We start from the raw sequence: 18,998 nt of genomic DNA on the forward strand, positions 1-18,998 counted from the left end.
TGGGGGGTGGATGTGGCTCACTGCAGGGACAAGGACACTGGCAACAGAAGTTCTAGGAAGTACTCCTTGGTGTGAGCCCTCCTGGGGTCTGCCACTAGCCCCACCAGAGGGCCTGTAGGCTTCAGTGCTGGGTCGCCTCAGGCCAAACAGCCAACAAGGAGGGAACTCAGCCCCACCCATCAACAAACAAGTGAATTAAAGTTTTACTGAGCTCTGCCCACCAGAGCAACACCCAGCTCTACCCACCACCAGTCCCTCCCATCAGAGAGCTTGATAGATAGCCTCTATCAAGCTCTTAGATAACCTCATCTACCAGAGGGTAGACAGCAGAAGCAAAAGGAACTACGATTCTGCAGCCTATGGAACAAAAACCACATTCACAGAAAGACAGACAAAATGAAAAGGCAGAGGACTATATACCAGATGAAGGAACAAGATAAAACCCCAGAAAAACAACTAAATGAAGTGGAAATAGGCAACCTTCCAGAAAAAGAATTCAAAATAATGATAGTGAAGATGATCCAGGACTTCAGAAAAAGAACGGAGGCAAATATCGAGAAGATGCAAGAAATGTTTAACAAAGACCTAGAAGAATTAAAGACAAACACATAGAAGAATTAAAGAACAAACAAACAGACATGAACAATACAATAAATGAAATGAAAAATACACTAGAAGGAATCAATAGCAGAATCACCAAGGCAGAAGAACAGATAAGTGACCTGGAAGACAGAAGAGTGGAATTCACTGCCGTGGAAGAGAATAAAGAAAAAAGAATGAAAAGAAAGGAAGACAGCCTAAGACACCTCTGGGACAACATTAAACCCACCAACATTTGCATTACAGGGGTCCCAGAAGGAGAAGAGAGAGAGAAAGGAGCAGAGAAAATATCTGAAGAGATTATAGTCAAAAACTTCCCTAACATGGGAAAAGAAATAGCCACCCATGTCCAGGAAGCGCAGTGAGTCCCATACAGGATAAACCCAAGGAGAAACATGCCGAGACACATAGTAATCAAATTGGCAAAAATTAAAGACAAGGAATATTATTGAAAGGGAAAAATGAAAAATAACATACAAGGGAACTCCCATAAGGTTAACAGCTCATTTCTCAGCAGAAACACTACAAGCCAGAAGGGAGTGGCATGATATACTTAAAGTGATGTAAGGGAAGAACCTACAACCAAGGTTACTCTACCTGGCAAGGATCTCATTCAGATTTGATGGAGAAATCAAAAGCTTTACAGACAAGCAAAAGCTAAGAGAATTCAGCACCACCAAACCAGCTAAAGGAACAAATGCTAAAGGAACTTCTCTAAGTGGGAAACACAAAAGAAGAAAAGGATCTACAAAAGCAAACCCAAAACAATTAAGAAAATGGTCATAGGAACATGCATATTGATAATTACCTTAAACGTGAATGGATTAAATGCTCCAACCAAAAGACACAGGCTTGCTGAATGGATACAAAAACAAGACCCATCTATATGCTGTCTACAAGAGACCCACTTCAGACCTAGGGACACATACAGACTGAAAGTGAGGGGATGGAAAAAGATATTCCATGCAAATGGAAATCACAAGAAAGCTGGAGTAGCAATACTCATGCCAGATAAAATAGACGTTAAAATAAAAATGTTACAAGAGACAAGGAAGGACACTACATAATGATCAAGGGATCAATCCAAGGAAAGATATAGCAATTATAAATATATATGGACCCAACATAGGAGCACCTGAACACATAAAGCAAACGTTAACTGCTATAAAAGAGGAAATCTATAATAACACAATAATAGTGAGGGACTTCAACACCTCACTTACACCAATGGACAGGTCATCCAGATAGAAAATTAATCAGGAAACACAAGCTTTAAATGACACAATAGACCACATAGATTCAATTGATATTTGTAGGACATTCCATCCAAAAACAGCATATTACACTTTGTTCTCAAGTGCACATGGAACATTCTCCAGGAGAGATCACATCCTGGATCACAAATCAAGACTCGGTAAATTCAAGAAAATTGAAATCATATCAAGCATCTTTTCCAACTACAATGCTATGAGATTAGAAATAAATTACGGGAAAAAATATGTAAAAAACACACACACATGAGGCTAAACAATGCATTATTAAATAACCAAGAGATCACTGAAGAAATCAAAGAGGAATTAAAAAAATACCTAGAGAGAAATGGCAATGAAAACATGACAATCCAAAACCTATGTGATGCAGCAAAAGCAGTTCTAAGAGGGAAGTTTATAGCAATACAGTCCTACCTCAAGAAACAAGAAAAATCTCAAGTAAACAATCTAACCTTACACCTAGAAGAACTAGAGAAAGAAGAACAAACAAAACCCAAAGTTAGTAGAGGGAAAGAAATCATAAAGATCAGAGCAGAAATAAATGAAATAGAAACAAAGAAAACAATAGCAAAGATCAATAAAACTAAAAACTGGTTCTTTGAGTAGATAAGCAAAATTGATAAACTATTAGCCAGACTCATCAAGAAAAATAGGGAAAGGACTCAAATCAATAAAATTAGAAACGAAAAAGGAGAAGTTGCAACACACAGCGCAGAAATACGAAGCATCCTAAGAGACTACTGCAAGCAACTATATGCCAATAAAATGGACAACCTGGAAAAAATGGACAAATTCTTAGAAAGGTATAACCTTGCAAGACTGAACCAGGAAGAAATAGAAAATATGAACAGACCAATCACAGGTAATGAAATTGAAACTGTGATTAAAAATCTTCCGACAAACAAAAGTCCAGGGCCAGATGGCTTCACAGGTGAATTCTATAAAACATTTAGAGAAGAGCTAACACCAATCCTTCTCAAACTCTTCCAAAAAATTGCAGAGAAAGGAACACTCCCAAACTCATTCTATGAGGCCACCATCACGCTGATACCAAAACCAGACAAAGATACTACAAAAAAAGAAAATTACAGACCAATATCACTGATGAATATAGATGGAAAAATCCTCAACAAAATACTAGCAAGAGAATGCAACAGCACATTAAAAGGATCATACACTGTGATCAAGTGGGATTTATCCCAGGGATGCAAGGATTCTTCAGTATACCCAAATCCATCAATGTGATACACCATATTAACAAATTGAAGAAAAAAACCCATATGATCATCTCAATAGATGCAGAAAAAGCTTTTGACAAAATTCAACACCCATTTATGATAAAGACTCTCCAGAAAGTGGACATAGAGGGAACCTACCTCAACATAATAAACACCATATATGACAAACCCACAGCACCATCATTCTCCATGGTGAAAAACTGAAAGCATTTCCTCTAAGATCAGGAATGAAATCCCTAACACCATACACAAAAATAAACTCAAAATGGGTTAAAGACCTAAATGTAAGACTGGACACTATAAAACTCTTAGGGGAAATCATAGGAAGAACACTCTTTGACATACATCATAGCAAGATCTTTTAACCCACCTCCTAGAGTAATGGAAGTAAAAACAAAATAAACAAATGGGACCTAATGAAACTTAATAGCTTTTGCACAGCAAAGGAAACTCTAAACAAGATGAAAAGACAACACTCAGAATGGGAGAAAATATTTGCAAGCAAATCAACGGACAAAGGATTAATCTCCAAAATATATAAGCAGCTCATGCAGCTCAATATTAAAAAAAAAACCTAATCATAAAAGGGCAGAAGACCTAAATAGACATTTCGCCAAAGAAGACATACAGATGGCCAAGAGGCACATGAAAAGCTGCTCAACATCACTAATTATTAGAGAAATGCAAGTGAAAACTACAATGAGGTATCACCTCACAGCAGTTAGAATGGGTATCATCAGAAAATCTATAAACAACAAAGCTGGAGAGGGTGTGGAGAAAAGGGAACCCTCTTGCACTGTTGGTGGCAATGTAAATTGATACAGCCACTATGGAGAACAATATGGAGGTTCCTTAAAAAACTAAAAATAGAATTACCATATGACCCAGCAATCCGACTACTGGGCATATATCCAAAGAAAAGCATAATTCAAAAAGACACATGTACCCGAACATTCATTGCAGCACTATTTACAATAGCCAGGTCATGGAAGCAACCTAAATGTCCATTGACGAATGGATAAGGAAGATGTGGTACATATATATAATGGAATATTACTCAGCCATAAAAAGGAACGAAATTGGGTCATTTGTAGAGACATGGATGGACCTAGAGACTGTCATACAAAGTGAAGTATGTCAGAAAGAGACAAAAAAATATCATATATTAGCACATATATGTGGAATCTAGAAAAATGGTACAGATGAACTGCTTTGCAAGGCAGAAATAGAGACACAGATGAAGAGAACAAATGTATGGACCCCAAGGGGGGAAAGGGGGTGGTGGTGGTGGGATGAATTAGGAGATTGGGATTGACATATATACAGTAATATGTATAATATAGGTAACTAATAAGAACTTGCTGTATAAAAAAAATAAATTAAAAAAAAATAAAGGAAACCTCTCATGGGAGGCCACTCTGGGTCTGCTTGTAGAGCCACTTCCCTAGTGATCCACATTCTGATCCTACTTAGGACCATTTTATATCGTAGTCACTGTTCCCTAAATTGCATCTCAACCAGCATCTTCTAGGATCATGAAATCCTAGTTTCTTTAGACAACCAGGATTCTTCCAGCAGGCTCTGCCTGTAAGAGGAAAGACCTCAGCTGTAAGTCATGGATCACCAGCTATCAGAGGGATTCAAAAGAGTTGGTGCAATCAGCTACTGTACCAATTTACAAATTACGGTCAAATTACCTTGGGAAAAACATGTCTTTGATTGTTGAAAAAGATTTCACTTTCAACTTATAAATGAATGTGCAGTCATGAGTATAATGGCATGACTATTCAAACTCTTGGCATCCTTTCTGAATCACAGAGCTGTAATTTTGCCTCGCAAGATCCTGATATATTTCCAAAATTCCTTTGAGATAGATCCAACTTAATTGCAATGAGAAAGAAAACGGGCTTCCAGTCCCTATATTTCAGGAGGCTATCGTTTGAATTTGATTTGACTGTTTTCTGATATCTTTGGTTTGTAATGCCTAAGGGTCTTTCTTTGAAACATCTTTGAAAGAATCAAAACACTTAAGAAAAACCACTCTGTAAAGTCTAGGAGGCTTTGAAAATATTGCCTATTACTATTTTATTAATTAAAATCTTTCAAAATATTGGAATAAAATCAGTTTTGCAAAGTAGGAAACATTTGGCTGAGGCATAATGTAGCGCTCAGAAATCTTTAAGAAAGAGTTTGTCAATTGGGATGCTGAAAATAAGAGATTAATGGTATTTTAGAGATCCACATTTATCGACCAGGAAATGTAGCCACATGTGTTATTAAGAGAAAAAAAACCATAAAAATGTGTGTATAAAGTGGCACCATTTTGGTTAAAAATAAAGGAAAAAATAAGGTTACAATTTACTTAGCTTTAGGAGGTGGCATCATGGCTAATTTTTCTCCATATCAACTGAAATTTCCAATAAAATTGTATGACTTTTAAAATTAAAAGAAAACAAGACTCCTATTTATTTTTAAGGGAAAATGGACAATTGTGGAGCCATTTACAAAATCTTACAAATGTTTTTCATTTCATGATTTTTAATAGCAGAAATTATTTTATTTCTATATTAATCCCTAAGTGCTTCTAATACATACAAAAGTAAGAGCTCAAGAATTAGTTCTAGTTGTTTTTTCAAGTTAGAACACAGACGGACTCATTGGACAATTTCTTGGGAAGTTGGACCAGAGCATTAAGGTCTAGGTAGAAAAGAAATTTCATTTCATTGAATAATGTTTTGTTTGGCATGATTTTTATACTTTATTTTTAATCTTTTTAATCACGTGCATGTGTTATAATCAGTTGCCTACATGTACATTTAAGTTTCTTTGTTTTCTAGATTCTAATACAAAACTAGAATTGTATTTGGTATGTCAGGTGGGTTAGAGAGAAGTAATTTAGGGTCCAAGAGGATGTCAAAGCCACCACTTATAGTGACAGAGACAGTACTTGTGGACATTTATTTTAAATATTTGGAATTTGGCATATAAATATGTGACTGAAGACTGTTTCCAGTAAAACATGGGTATATGTTAGGAAATGCGTGACTTATTAGACAGAAGCTTCCCGAGGGTTTCAAAGTGAGTTTTGTCAAAGATTTGGAAGTAGGAAATCATGGATGGAACCCTTTCCCAGGAAAATAATGGTGTTCAAAGGGACCCAGGGCTTGGTACAGAAATAGAGATGGATTGACAAGTCTGTGGAGGGACTAGCTAGATTGTAGACTGTAACAAAAACAAAGGTACACAGGTGCATGCCTCTTCAAAGGGTTACCTGTATGTAGGATTCACTTTCTCTTCCTTCCCTCTTGCAGTGAGCTGCTTAATGCATCCTTCTGGGTGCTTACCTAGTTGCACTACGGTGTCCACCCTCTAAAGGTGAATGTGCCATAGGGCAGGAGATGTCTCTGCTGTAGAAGGATGTGTAAGACTACAGACATGCTTTCCAGGCCATTGGCTGGAGGCATTGAGTGAGTGTGGATTAAAGTACTTGTGGTGGGGGGGGAAGGGGAGATTGTTCTTCCATTGATCCTCACACACTGAGGCCATCAACTCTGCTCTTCTGATGGAGGAATAGTTTACAGTTTTACCTGCCTGTAAGGCCAGAGCAAAGAGAGGGGAGGAAAGATGGGCACCCAGGAATAAAACCATAGTTTTGCCTACTGTGGGCTAGGATTGCAGAGCTGTAATTAGAGTATTCAGATACAGCTTGCTTCCATCATACTTACAGACTCAGTGGAATTGTTATATCAATACCCTGGCCTGCTCCTGCGGCCACAATGCATTATACACTTAACACATCCCACTGCTGTTGATGGCAGAGACACTTAGGACCAAAGGTTCACATGAGACATATATTTTATATGTGTCCTTGAACAAAGGAAAGGAAAACTTTGCAAGATGATTCACAGAGGTTAATCTATCCATTTACAGCCAAGCAGACTGCTCCCTTAATTTCTACAATATTATAATAAAATCATGGCTGGTTTAGTCGAAAACCTTGACAAATCAGTGAGTTTCTTTAATCTCAGTAAAGCATAATGATCTCTCTAAGCCCATTAAATAATGATCCTGATCCTAATTTTGACTTTATTCAGTAGAAAGAAGCAATTTCTCTCATTTAAAAATCATTTGAACAGGGTGACAAGGGAAGTGAGTTTTGGGTTTTGAATTTGTGTTTGGTTTAATAAGACTCTCTGTGCACCATAACTGGAATAAGAAGCGTCCCATTTTCAAGCGGCATACCACTAAGTATGTTGCTCCCTAAATTCGTCGTGTCTTTTGTAATTGTCTTATTCTGCAGGGAAATGCCACTTGGGACCTAATTTCTTTTCCCTAGTCCTCACTTTTGTCGTTTGCTCTCAAAGTGTACTGAGTTTGCCCCCACCTGGAAGAAATATTTGCTATCTTAGAACACTAGCACTTTCTTTTCACTTTTTATGTGATACTAATTCCTCCCTATATTTTGTATTTAACTTAATGCGTTTCTATTATGCACAAAAACAGGAAAACAGAAAGATAGACTAATGCACACATAAATGTAGAATGTGGATAGTTTTACCATCATGCTGCTCAATGAGAAGGGACCTGACTCAGGTATTCAGCTCTGATGAGCAGAGCTGTGCACACAAAACCATGCATATTATACTCAATGAAAACATGCCATTTTGCATATGCTCACTGACGTAACCCCATGCATAAGAGGACCCACCACTGTATTTAAATGTCTTTATCTATCCTGCTAGACCATAAACTCCCTGACAGGAAGGGCCATGTCAGAGTATCTTGGTTTTCCCTGCAGCATCGAACACACTATCTTCTTTGCACAGAGTAGATGTTTAGTAAATTAAGTAATAGTAATATATACCACATCGTCTTTATACAATGGACTATTACTCAGCCATAAAAAAGAATGAAATAATGCCATGTGCAGCAACATGGATGGACCTAGAGATGATCATACTAAGTGAAGTAAGTCAGAAAGAGAAAGACAAATACCATATGATATCACTTATATGTGGAATCTAAAACAGTGATACAAATGAACTTATTTACAAAAGAGAAACAGACTCACAGACATAGAAAACAAACTTATAGTTACCAAAGGAGAAGGGGATGGAGGAGGGATAAATTAGGAGTTTGGGATTAGCAGATACAAACTACTATATATAAAATAGGTAAACAACAAGGACCTATTGTATAGCACAGGGAACTATATTCAGTATTCTGTAATAAACTATAAAGGTATATATATATATTCAGAATATATATATTCTGAATTACTTTGCTGTACACCTGAAACTAACATAACATTGTAAATCAACTATATTTCAATTTAAAAATAATAAAAATTTAAAAATATAAAATAAAATTAAGATTAAATAATAATAATAGTAAAGCCACATCATGGTTCAAAAGTGTCCCATATAAACAGGTCAATTCTATTCCGAAAACTGATGTCTTATTTTAGTGTTCCTGGCACTAGAATATCAGAATGTTTAGGTAATTAAGCTCAGAAGTCAGGGGAAGAGAATGGAGCAATCTGTTTCCTGTATGGTGGACCCTGTTACCCACCTTATTTGCCTCTGTTTGCTAAGTGTCTGAAGGCTGCAGCCCTTTGCATAAGTACAGACACTGTTCTTTTCTGTATAAAATGGTTCCATCCTTTTTCCAAAGATGCTTCAAAGTGGAGGTCATTTCAGATTTTAATGGTTTGGATTCTTTTCCTCAAAATGAGCACTCTTGTCTTTGGCCTCTGCTTTCTAGCAGGATTTGTCTTTTGCCTTTTTTTTTTTTTTTTTTTCCACACATGTAAGTTAGGCTGCAGGGCTATTGCATTGTAGCATCCTTGCTTCATTGTAATGGTCAGTCACAGGACATCAGTGCAAAAGGAAATACTGAAGAAATGATTGGGTCTCCTTGTTAGTTTGGTTTTACAAGCATACATGTAGCAAAGAATTTATCAGTGCTGTCCTTCAACTACCTCCTTTGATCAACATAATGCAGAGAACTAGGAAATCCAATAATAAGAGCAGACATTTGGCAGTCATTCAACAGTTTAGGGATGTACAAAAAAATCGAAATACAGATGCCTGGAGGCAGCCTTGAGTCCAGCAGACTTCCAGGAAGCCTGCAAATCACTCTTTCCTTCCTGCAGGCCACCTTCTCTCCGTGCTCTGAGCTCAGATGACAGCCGCAGAATATTCTCAAGCCTAAGTAGAAAGAGGGGGGATTTATGGAAGGGCGATTCTTAAACATCTTCAGCTGTTAAATATGAGTGGAACTTCAGTGGAACCTGTGATTCCTAGACAAAGTGTTCACTTCTGTTTAAAAATCGTATTTGACTCACATCTGGATCGTCTTTGAAAGAAGTTGGGTGTTAACATCAAGCCATCTGTGTTTCAAGTGGGCTTTTATGACAGTCATTCTGCAGAAATATGAAATGTCGTGTGAGATTACACTCTGAGAGCGAGTCTCACTCGGCTCATGCCACCACACATCTGAACCAGGAATTCTGGTTTGTATCATTTCCCCCACATAAAGAACCATCCAAAGTTGGTAAATATGTAAGCAGTTTACACAGAGAATTTAAGGATCTAGTTGCAACACAGAAGTATAAAATTAACTGCTAAAGATGATAAAGATGATACCAAAGGGGAAATGTGGGGGAGGGATAAATTAGGCATTTGGGATTAACCTACACACACTAATATATATAAAGTAGATAACCAACAAGGACCTACTGTATAGCACAGGGAACTCTACTCAATATTCTGTAATAACCTATATGGGAAAAGAATCTGAAAGAGAATGGGTATACGTATATGTATAACTGAATCACTTTGCTATACACCTGAAACTAGCACAACATTGTAAATCAACTATACTCCAATGTAAAATAAAAATTAAATTTTAAAAAAGATGATAAAGAGACTTTTAACAAAATTCAAATGAATTGTCACACAGGGGTCCAGCTGAATGGCAAAGGTCACAGAGAAGCTGCTTACAGATAACACTGAAGAAACAAAAACAAAACGCTCTGTCAGTACCATTGTTTGTAGAACTCTGTCATAATTTCTAAATATATATATTTTTTCTTCTTTTTATAAAATCACCAGGCTTATAGTGCAATAAAAATAACAAAACTTTAAATTAACACACCAAGTTTAAAGCATTTCGGGAAAGTATTGATTAGCTCTGCCAATGGAGTGAGTGCATTTGGTGAATGACCTAATTAGCATGGAGATGGTTCTTTCTTGCTGCTCTCTGCTTCCCGCTAATTGCAGAACTGCTGGCCTTGTCCCCCGACAAGGAAGGAAAACAAGTACAGGGGTGTGTGGAGAAAACAGTGACATTCAGTTTTCATTCATTTGAACCTGCTGCCAAGCTTAATTATGTAATTGAGGGAGACCAATGGCCTTTCAGTCACTGGGGCTGGTGTTTCCAATGGGTCCCATTTTATGGAGGATTTTAGCAGTTACCATAAAGCATTATTAGCTGGAGCTGAACTAATCTCCCTACCCTGCCTCTCACCAGATGTAGGTACAGAGGTTTCTGTTCCCGGGCTTGATGATTTGTAGTTAAGGAAAGCAAATTGAAACCAAATTGGAGTTGCTTTATTCCTTCGTAAAGGCATCATTATTCTCTAGGGGCAGCTTCGTATTTAATTCTGTTCCTTTCTGATTGCGATGTAGTATATGCTGTCACATAAGAGTCAAGAATGCAATGTTTATTTCCAGAATTGTGGTGTGGTTTTTGGGGGGGTGGTGCTTGAGACATTTTACCTCTGCTTGTTCATTTTAATTGGTGAAAGTAAGTTTGTATGAAAAACACAGAACTCAGTGAAACGTTGATTCTTTATTTATAACTTTGCTTCCCAGGAGCCTTCAGGAGAGGAGATATTTTGTACTTAGGGGCCTCTCTTCTTGCTGGCATGATGGCTCTTTGGAAAGACACTCTTCTCGAAGTTCACCCATAACTTCCCCAATTCAGACAAGGCTCAGGGTGTCTCCTGCCCTCACAAGGATTTCTTCTGTTTGGATTGGAGTTCAGCCCTGGAGAACAGCATCTTGATTTTGTAATATCCTGTGTGATGTGTGTAGTGGAAAAAATGGAGGAAGCCACACTGTGATAGAGGCCGAGAGTCATGAAATCCTTGGTGGCGTCACTGGGTGGCAACGTGGCTAAGCCAGAGCCCTGGCTGCTTGGCATTTATATTGTTCTTTAGAGTCAAAATGTATTAACAGACATTTTTATTAGTTAATCCCCACTGTAGTCCCATGAAGTAACTTAGCATCTTTTAAACATGGTTTCAATTAATTTCGACAGATGTTTATTAAGCTCAGGCTATGTCCCAGAAACAAAGATATACAAAGAAATAACACCTGGTAATTGAGACTGCTCTTTTTTTCTTCCTTCCAGTTACAATGGGCCAAGGGCAAAGTCCCTCTTTTAGCAAAGGACAGCACTTCATTCATGTTCTAGAACACCTCACACTTCCACCTTCTCAGGAACATTGCCCTATAAATTATCCCCTTCTCTGCCTGAAGCTTTAATCTCTTGACTTCTGCTTGATCTTTCTTATCAACATTCAAAAGTGCCAAGAACAGTATCTATCTCATAGTAGGGGCAACAAATAAATATTTGTTGAATAACTTGAATGAATATTCAGCAGTACTGTACCCTGGCTTCACACTGAAACCAGCCGGGGAATAGACACACACGTGTGTGTGCAAACACCTTGGCCACATTCCCAAAGACACTGATTTCATTTTCCTGGGGGTGAGAAGTGAGCATTGGTCATTCTTTTAGCTCCCAAAGTGCATCTAGCATGCGGCGAAGGTTGAAAACCATAGCATCTCCTATCTTAAAACCAACGAACACAAATAGCTCCTTTGACCTCATATCCCCCTCGAGCTAAAGCTGGCTATTAATTCTCCTTCCCAGCAGCATAATGGCAAAGCAGACTGTAAACACTCTCTTCACCTCCCTTAGTCTTGCTCTTCAACTACTCAAGCAGACTTCAGTCGCCTCCACTGGCCTGTAGCCAAGCATGAAAAGAAGTCCATGATATACACTACTGTATATAAAATAAACAACAAAGACCTATCTATAGCACAGGGAACTATACATCACAGTGTCTTGTAATGGCCTATAATGGAAAAGAATCTGAAGCTGTACACCTGAAACTAACACAATATTATAAATCAACTCTAGTTAAATAAAGAAGTCCACGCTCCTGAAACATTGGGTCTCTCAAGCTCCCATCTTGCTCTCACTCTCAGTGGCATTTGACACCGTCAGTCTCTCTGTCCTGCTTGGGAAGCTTTCTTACCTTGGCTATGAGACATCTTATTCCCTTTGTATTTCCTTCTTTCCCTCTGATTCTCCTTCAGCCTCCTTTGCAATCTCATTTTCCTATCTGACAGTTCAGTGGTGAAGTTCAGCTCCAAACCTGGGCTCTTTGTTTCTACTTACACCAGGCACTTTTGTCTTTTTCTGTTTCTGTAAATCATATCTTCATGCTGTTGATCTCCTAGTTTATATTCCCAATCTTATTCCCTTTTCTGAGAACCAGCCTAATATATCCAGCTGCTATTTGACATTTTTACTTAGATGTCTCACAGGCATTTGTGGCTCACCATGCCTCAAACCAATATTTTAATTTTCCCTCTCCCCTGTTTGTTCCTCCTCCCAGCTCCCCATTTCTATAGATCACATCTCCACCCACCCATTGGCTTATGCTGAAAAAGCTGTAGTAATCCTTGTCGCCTGTATCTCCCCTACTCCCACCCAGTCCATCCATCACTGGGTCCTGTTAATTCTGCCTCCAGAATGTAACTCAGACCATCCATTGCATCCTGTCCATTTCATGGCCAGCTGTCATTTGTTCAGATTGCTGTAATAGCCCCTAAGTTATCTCCCTGATTCCACTCTTGCTACCTGCCTCCCCCCAAACCAATACCATCTTTAAGACAAGCCAGCTAGAGTGATAGTTTAAGAAATGCAGGTCATCCCATGGCACTGCTTCCTTAAAACTTTCAATAATGAACAATCAATCATCAGATTCTGTGGTATATGATCTCATTTACTTTCAGGGAAGGCATACCGATTTGTAATTATAGATTCATTTGTATGGTTATTTGTTTTATGTCCATCTCCCAACTCAACTATAAGCTGCGTAAGGGTGGGAACTGGGTTTTTTTTTTTTTTCACTACTCTATACCCTGTACCTGGCAAAATGCCTGACATAGAATTTCCTTATTGAATGAAAGAATGAGCCTGCAAACAGATGAGGAAGACTGACCAAAGCATGAGGTGGGAGGGGTGCCTTGTCAAACCTCATGTAGCCCGTTCTGCTGAGAACTCAACCACTCCATGAATAAGTGTACTGACTGAATGAGCTGGGTTGAATTCTTTTACGGGATTGTTTTATTTCATGTGCTAACCTCAGAGTCTAAGGGATTTTCAAGGATTGTGTCCTCTCTCTGGTGGGTTTCAGGGGCTGCTAGAAATAGTTTGCAAAATAAGATTATAAAGCAGTTCATAGTACAGTATATTTGGAAAAGGCCTGTGTGGACTTTGCTCCACATCCTGGCTCTACTGATTAAGCAGCTCGTGATTTGGGACCAGTCTTGTCGCCTGGCTTAAGCTTCAGTTTCTCTATTTATATACGTGAACAGGCAGGACGGTAGTACATGTATTATTATCATTTCATCAGGTGTCAACACATCACCCACTCAGGGCAGTTGCTGGAACATAGGAGAGAAAGTCTGCATTTTAGTTTTATCTTCCTCTCCCTCTAACTCTACTTCTTGACTTATTTTGTTCTTTTTCCTCTTTTTCTTTCTGCTTTTTCCCTCATCTTACTCATCTTAGTGGGTGGTAATACTCATATTAGTCACATAGTTTGAATTTTGTGGGAAGAAAGGAATTAGCAATACTGACAGAGCAGGCTTCCTTTTGGATTCGAAATACAAATTTCCCAGTTTCTCTGCCCAGCTTTTCAAGAGCATTTGATGGTACACTGATGTGTAACAAGTTCATTTTAGGTTAACATGCTGGGAGGGAGAAAAAGAAGAAGAGATTCAAGGGGAGAAAATTAAAAAGTTAATTACAAGAAACAACTTGGTAATTGAATTCCCTTTCACTCTTTGGTTTATTTTAGTAGGGGGGGGGGGGCATGGTCACAGTGCATGGTTAGTAGGTTTGCCTTAGCAGTTCCCCTCAAAACTTCTAAATGAGAAAAATATTGGAATACAGAGCAAATCCCTGCCTGACAGCTGAGGAGAGGAGCGGGATACGTATGGTGGGCACTGAGTGCCAAACACTCATTCTTGAGCATTTTTATTTTGAAATATCCTTGGCAGCTGAAATTACTGTTAGGCTAAGTCCTGAACTAATATCAGCTATTTTATGGGTATGCAAAATCCCCTTTTCATTTATTCTGTTTTACTGGCTGTTTCTTTGGCCTCACTCTGTACACACACACACACACACACAGGCACACAATCAGAGAACAGTATAGGCAACTCTTGTACCCTTTTCAGATTATACTTAAGTAACAAATATGTGACATGGGTCTTTGTTTCTTATTTTTAAAAGACGCTTGAATATTTCTCTATTTACTCACTCTTTATCACAGGTTCCTTAACAGTCAAATCGTTTATTTAGGATGTTATGTTTGAGAGAAACGAGGTCTGTAATGACTTAACACAAGCTTGGAAATCAACTGGAACTCGTTCAAACCTCCCTGGACTCATTCACAACCTTTATTCGTTCATGTAGTCAACATGCATTTATTGAATGCCTACTGAATACCAGAAACTGTTGAGGTTGCTTGTACTAACTTCATGCTGGTTCTATCATGGCTTTTATTACCGTCAGTTTTTTTGAGGTTTAGAAAATTAACTTTCGAGATAAACTTTTCTTTATTTTTCAGCATTTTGTGTTCCTCATTCTTGTAGCAAATCCACTGAAGAAAGAAGAACATGGTTAAATAATATATTACCTTACTCACCAAATTAGTCTAAATCAGCTTGCTGATTACATAACCAATATCAAAAGCAACCTCTAGAAAATAAGCGAGTTACTATTTTATGTTGAACGATATTGTGGTATCTTTCCTGACATGTTAAGGGCCATAGATTGAGGTCTATGGTTCAAGCAGGGTCATGAGTGCAAGTTTGACCACAAACACACATTCTATTGGTGTGACAGAGATGCAGCTATTTGTGAGTACTAACCAGGGTCTTTGTGTTTTCACAGGGTATGGTTTTGTAGATTTTGACAGTCCAGCAGCTGCACAGAAAGCAGTAGCGTCTCTCAAGGCAAATGGCGTGCAGGCACAAATGGCCAAGGTAAGAATGGTGTTTCGATTCTGATTTTTTTTTCTTTTGTGATCATATATTTTTCCACTGCCATGAGCTGAATTGAGTTGGAGTTTGCAACAATTTGGATTATGTTTACTTGTTAGGGAAAATAAGAACCCCCATGGTAGCCTTGGCTGGGAAGAATCTGGCTAGTTTATTTCATTAATTCTTTGTGTATATTTATTAATGTTCTCCTTTATTATGGTAACTTCATTAGTGATTTAAAGGCACTTGTGAAGTGCTCTGTTTTACCCCAGACCAGAGCGGTGTGTGTATGCGCATGTGTGTATCTGGGGCTTTCACCAGTAAACAGTTTTGGAGGAGTACAGTTCTCAGTAAGATGTCTTTGATAAACTACGTGTTGAAAACTCCCTCACTCTCATGCTGCGGAGAGCCAATCGCTGAATGATGGGGTGGTCTAATCTGTGCAGGGAGATAAGTTTAACACAAATGTATGTTGTCTGTATTGCTAGAATTTCACTTTGGCCTTTATAAATAGAGTTTTCTTAGATAATAATTTCCTAAATATTAATAATTTTCAATATGCTGTGATTGTTTTGTAAAACAAGTAGTTTGGAACTTTCTACCTGAAATTATAATGCATTTTTATATTCAAGAAAACAAATAAAATCATTTATAATAGTTCTGTATCCTGATTGCAGTGGTAAATACAAGAATCTACACATATGATAAAAGTGACATGCACACATATTGTGCACACAATATTCCTGGTTTTGATATTGTACTAAAATTATGTAAGATATAACCTTTGAGGAAACTGGGTGGAGGGTACAGGGGATCTCTCTATACTATCGTCCTGTAAATCTATGATTATTTGCAAATAAAAAGTTTAAAAAATTAGTTATAGCATAGGGATGCTTGGTACATATTTGTTTTAAAATAATGGTCATTTTGGACCATTAATTATTCACATGCAACTTAAGTTTTCTGATTACTACCAGTGAATGTGTTGATCTTTGGATTCTCAAAAGTTAGGTAGAAAAGCCAATAGATCTTGAAATTCTGATCTAATGCTTTTATGCCATATTTATGTATACACTTACTCTTAACTATTCCCACAGAGAGCTGAGTTATATTGACTAAGTTGTCAAATTTTTGGTCATTTGGATTTTATTATCATTGCTAAAATTCTCTGATGACATTTTCCAATTTCAGCATCCAATAACTAGAGGTGGTATATTTGGTTTTCTTCATCTTCAGTTGTCTTCTAGCAAGCTGATACCTCCCCTATCTGTTAACCTTTTGTTGTGGGTCACTTCCCGTAGAGATTACTTTGGTGGACTCATTGCCCTTTATGACACCTTAATTGTTTTTCAAGGTGGGATAAATTAGAATTTAAAATCTTTCAGCTGTGTACTTCTTATCATGATTGTGCCTGGAAGTTTTGAATTTGGTCATGAACTAAGATTGATGAAGTTAATCTTTGTAATTAATAAGGGAATTACATACGTGTCTTGGTTTAAAGGTTACTTGACAAGAGTCAAGTTACTTGGCCACTTAAGTAGTGGCTTCTTATGCCCAGCAAACAAGTGATAAAATTACAGTGGTTAGGTGTATGCAAAATATAAATTGAATTTCAACTGAAAGGCAGAACCTATTGACAAGAAAATGATGAAAAACATGCTCAAGAAAAACCCTTGTTATTGACATATCTTTGATCTAGTCTATGGATACACTGCCAAATTTTGGAAATTGCTAGATTGTGGCAGTTTAGAAATAATGATTACAGTCGGTATAATCTCCACTGTTTCAAATGTCCTCAGAACACACACACACACACACACACACACACACACACACACACAGTGTTATTTGTTGGATAAAAACCACTTTTATCTTGCGCAAGAGGAAAAGAAAGTTGTCTTTGATTTTATAACTACTGAGGATCCATTGTGAATATTTTCCCTCTGTTTCTGAGCATTTTGGTACACAAGGAATCTCTCTCTCTCTCTCTCTTTATTTTTCACATACACACACACACACACCAACCACTGATATCTCATCTAGACAGAAAACTATCAAAGGGAAAATATTTTAAAGAGCTTCTAAAACATCATTAATTATAGTCAGCATCTTGACCCTTCCCCATGCCCACTATACACAGTAAGGAGAGTCCAACTGGGATGCTTAAAGGCACTTATTTTATTTCTGGGGTTGCTTACAGATCTCTACCTTATCAATTATGCTGTCTGTGGAGGAGATTCTTATTCCCTTTTTCCTCACTGATTTTGAATGTAAAGCCCAGAGCTGTAGATCTACATCTGCCTACTGGAAAACTTTCAGCAGTAAATGACTCTGTAATTGAACTACTGGAAGCAAGTAAATAGCCTCCCTTTGACGATGAAATGGAACAAGCTTGACCACCTGTATTAGTAGATTTCTCACTGCGCTATTGGATTTCATGGCCTTTTCCCCTTTGTCCTGGTGATAATTGTTTATTATGGTATAAACCTGCAGTCTGCAAGGTGTGGGAAACTTGCACTACATTTTTTGCTGTTTAAGTATCTACTGAATTGCCAGCTGCATCCTTGTTCTTATCAATATCCTACTCTGCAGTCTGTGGGGCCAGATTTTAATAACTCCAGGATTTTTGAGCAAAAATGCCACAAATAACCGAGGTTCCCAATAGCAACCTGGAGCAAACATGAAATGCTCCAAGTGAATCACTTTATTTAGCTAACTTACTCCAATGTGTGCATATGAAATATTCAACTGATTTGTCAACAAGGAGGAATTAATAACTCATCCAGTAAGTGGTAATTGATTAATAATGTATAGCCATTAACATAGACTGACATTTTCTGTGTACTTGCTGTTCTGCCAGAAAGGGTTTTTAGGGATCAAAAGTGTTTCTTTTAGGAGAGCAGATTTAAAATATTTTATTAATACATAGTGATTAAGAGCATAGGTTTGGAGGGAGATATACTTGGCCTTGAATCCTGGCTCTCATACCACCTGGCTGTGTGACCTTGTCTAACTTATTTAAATACCTCTGAAATTCTCCAATAATAATACTTAGTTTATAGGACTGCTGTGAAAATTAACTAAAAATAAACACAAAGAATTTAGTATAGTGTTTAGATTACAATTCAATACATGTTAATTATTCAATAAATATTGTTATGCATTAAATTCAAATGTGTTACTGAACTTTCTGTAAATTCTGATATATGCTTTAAGTGTTACTTTATTTTAAAAGTTTTCTGAAAAATACAATCAATAGGATCAATGAACAAACATTTTTATTGCTTGCTAAGTGCCAGGCACTGTGCTAGGTGTTGGAGAATCAACACTGAATAAAACTTCTTTCTTATTCTGGATTTTCAGCATATGATTTATCTCCTGGGATTGCTACAGCTCTGGATTAAAAATATTGGTTGTTGCTACTCTTGCCAATTTTAGGGGATTTAAAAGATAGTCATTTGCCAAGGAATATGTCTCAAGCATAACAGGAAAAGAGCTGAGAAAAACCAACTAACGATAGCTTACCTTGTAGGTGT

General features: G+C 37.6%; 1 protein-coding gene across 10 annotated transcripts in view; it reads left to right on the forward strand.

Moving 5' to 3' along the window:
- The window catches only part of RBMS3 (RNA binding motif single stranded interacting protein 3), a 723,832-nt gene that overhangs the window by 305,167 nt on the left and 399,667 nt on the right, over positions 1-18,998 (forward strand). For all 10 annotated transcript variants that reach the window (XM_067753570.1, XM_067753568.1, XM_067753573.1 and 7 more), the window contains exon 4: positions 15,374-15,465. In XM_067753570.1, coding sequence (XP_067609671.1) covers positions 15,374-15,465 — 92 coding nt within the window. The remainder of the gene's footprint in view (positions 1-15,373; positions 15,466-18,998) is intronic.

This window comes from Pseudorca crassidens, chromosome 10, assembly GCF_039906515.1.
Source record: "Pseudorca crassidens isolate mPseCra1 chromosome 10, mPseCra1.hap1, whole genome shotgun sequence".
Classification (NCBI taxonomy): Eukaryota; Metazoa; Chordata; class Mammalia; order Artiodactyla; family Delphinidae; genus Pseudorca; species Pseudorca crassidens.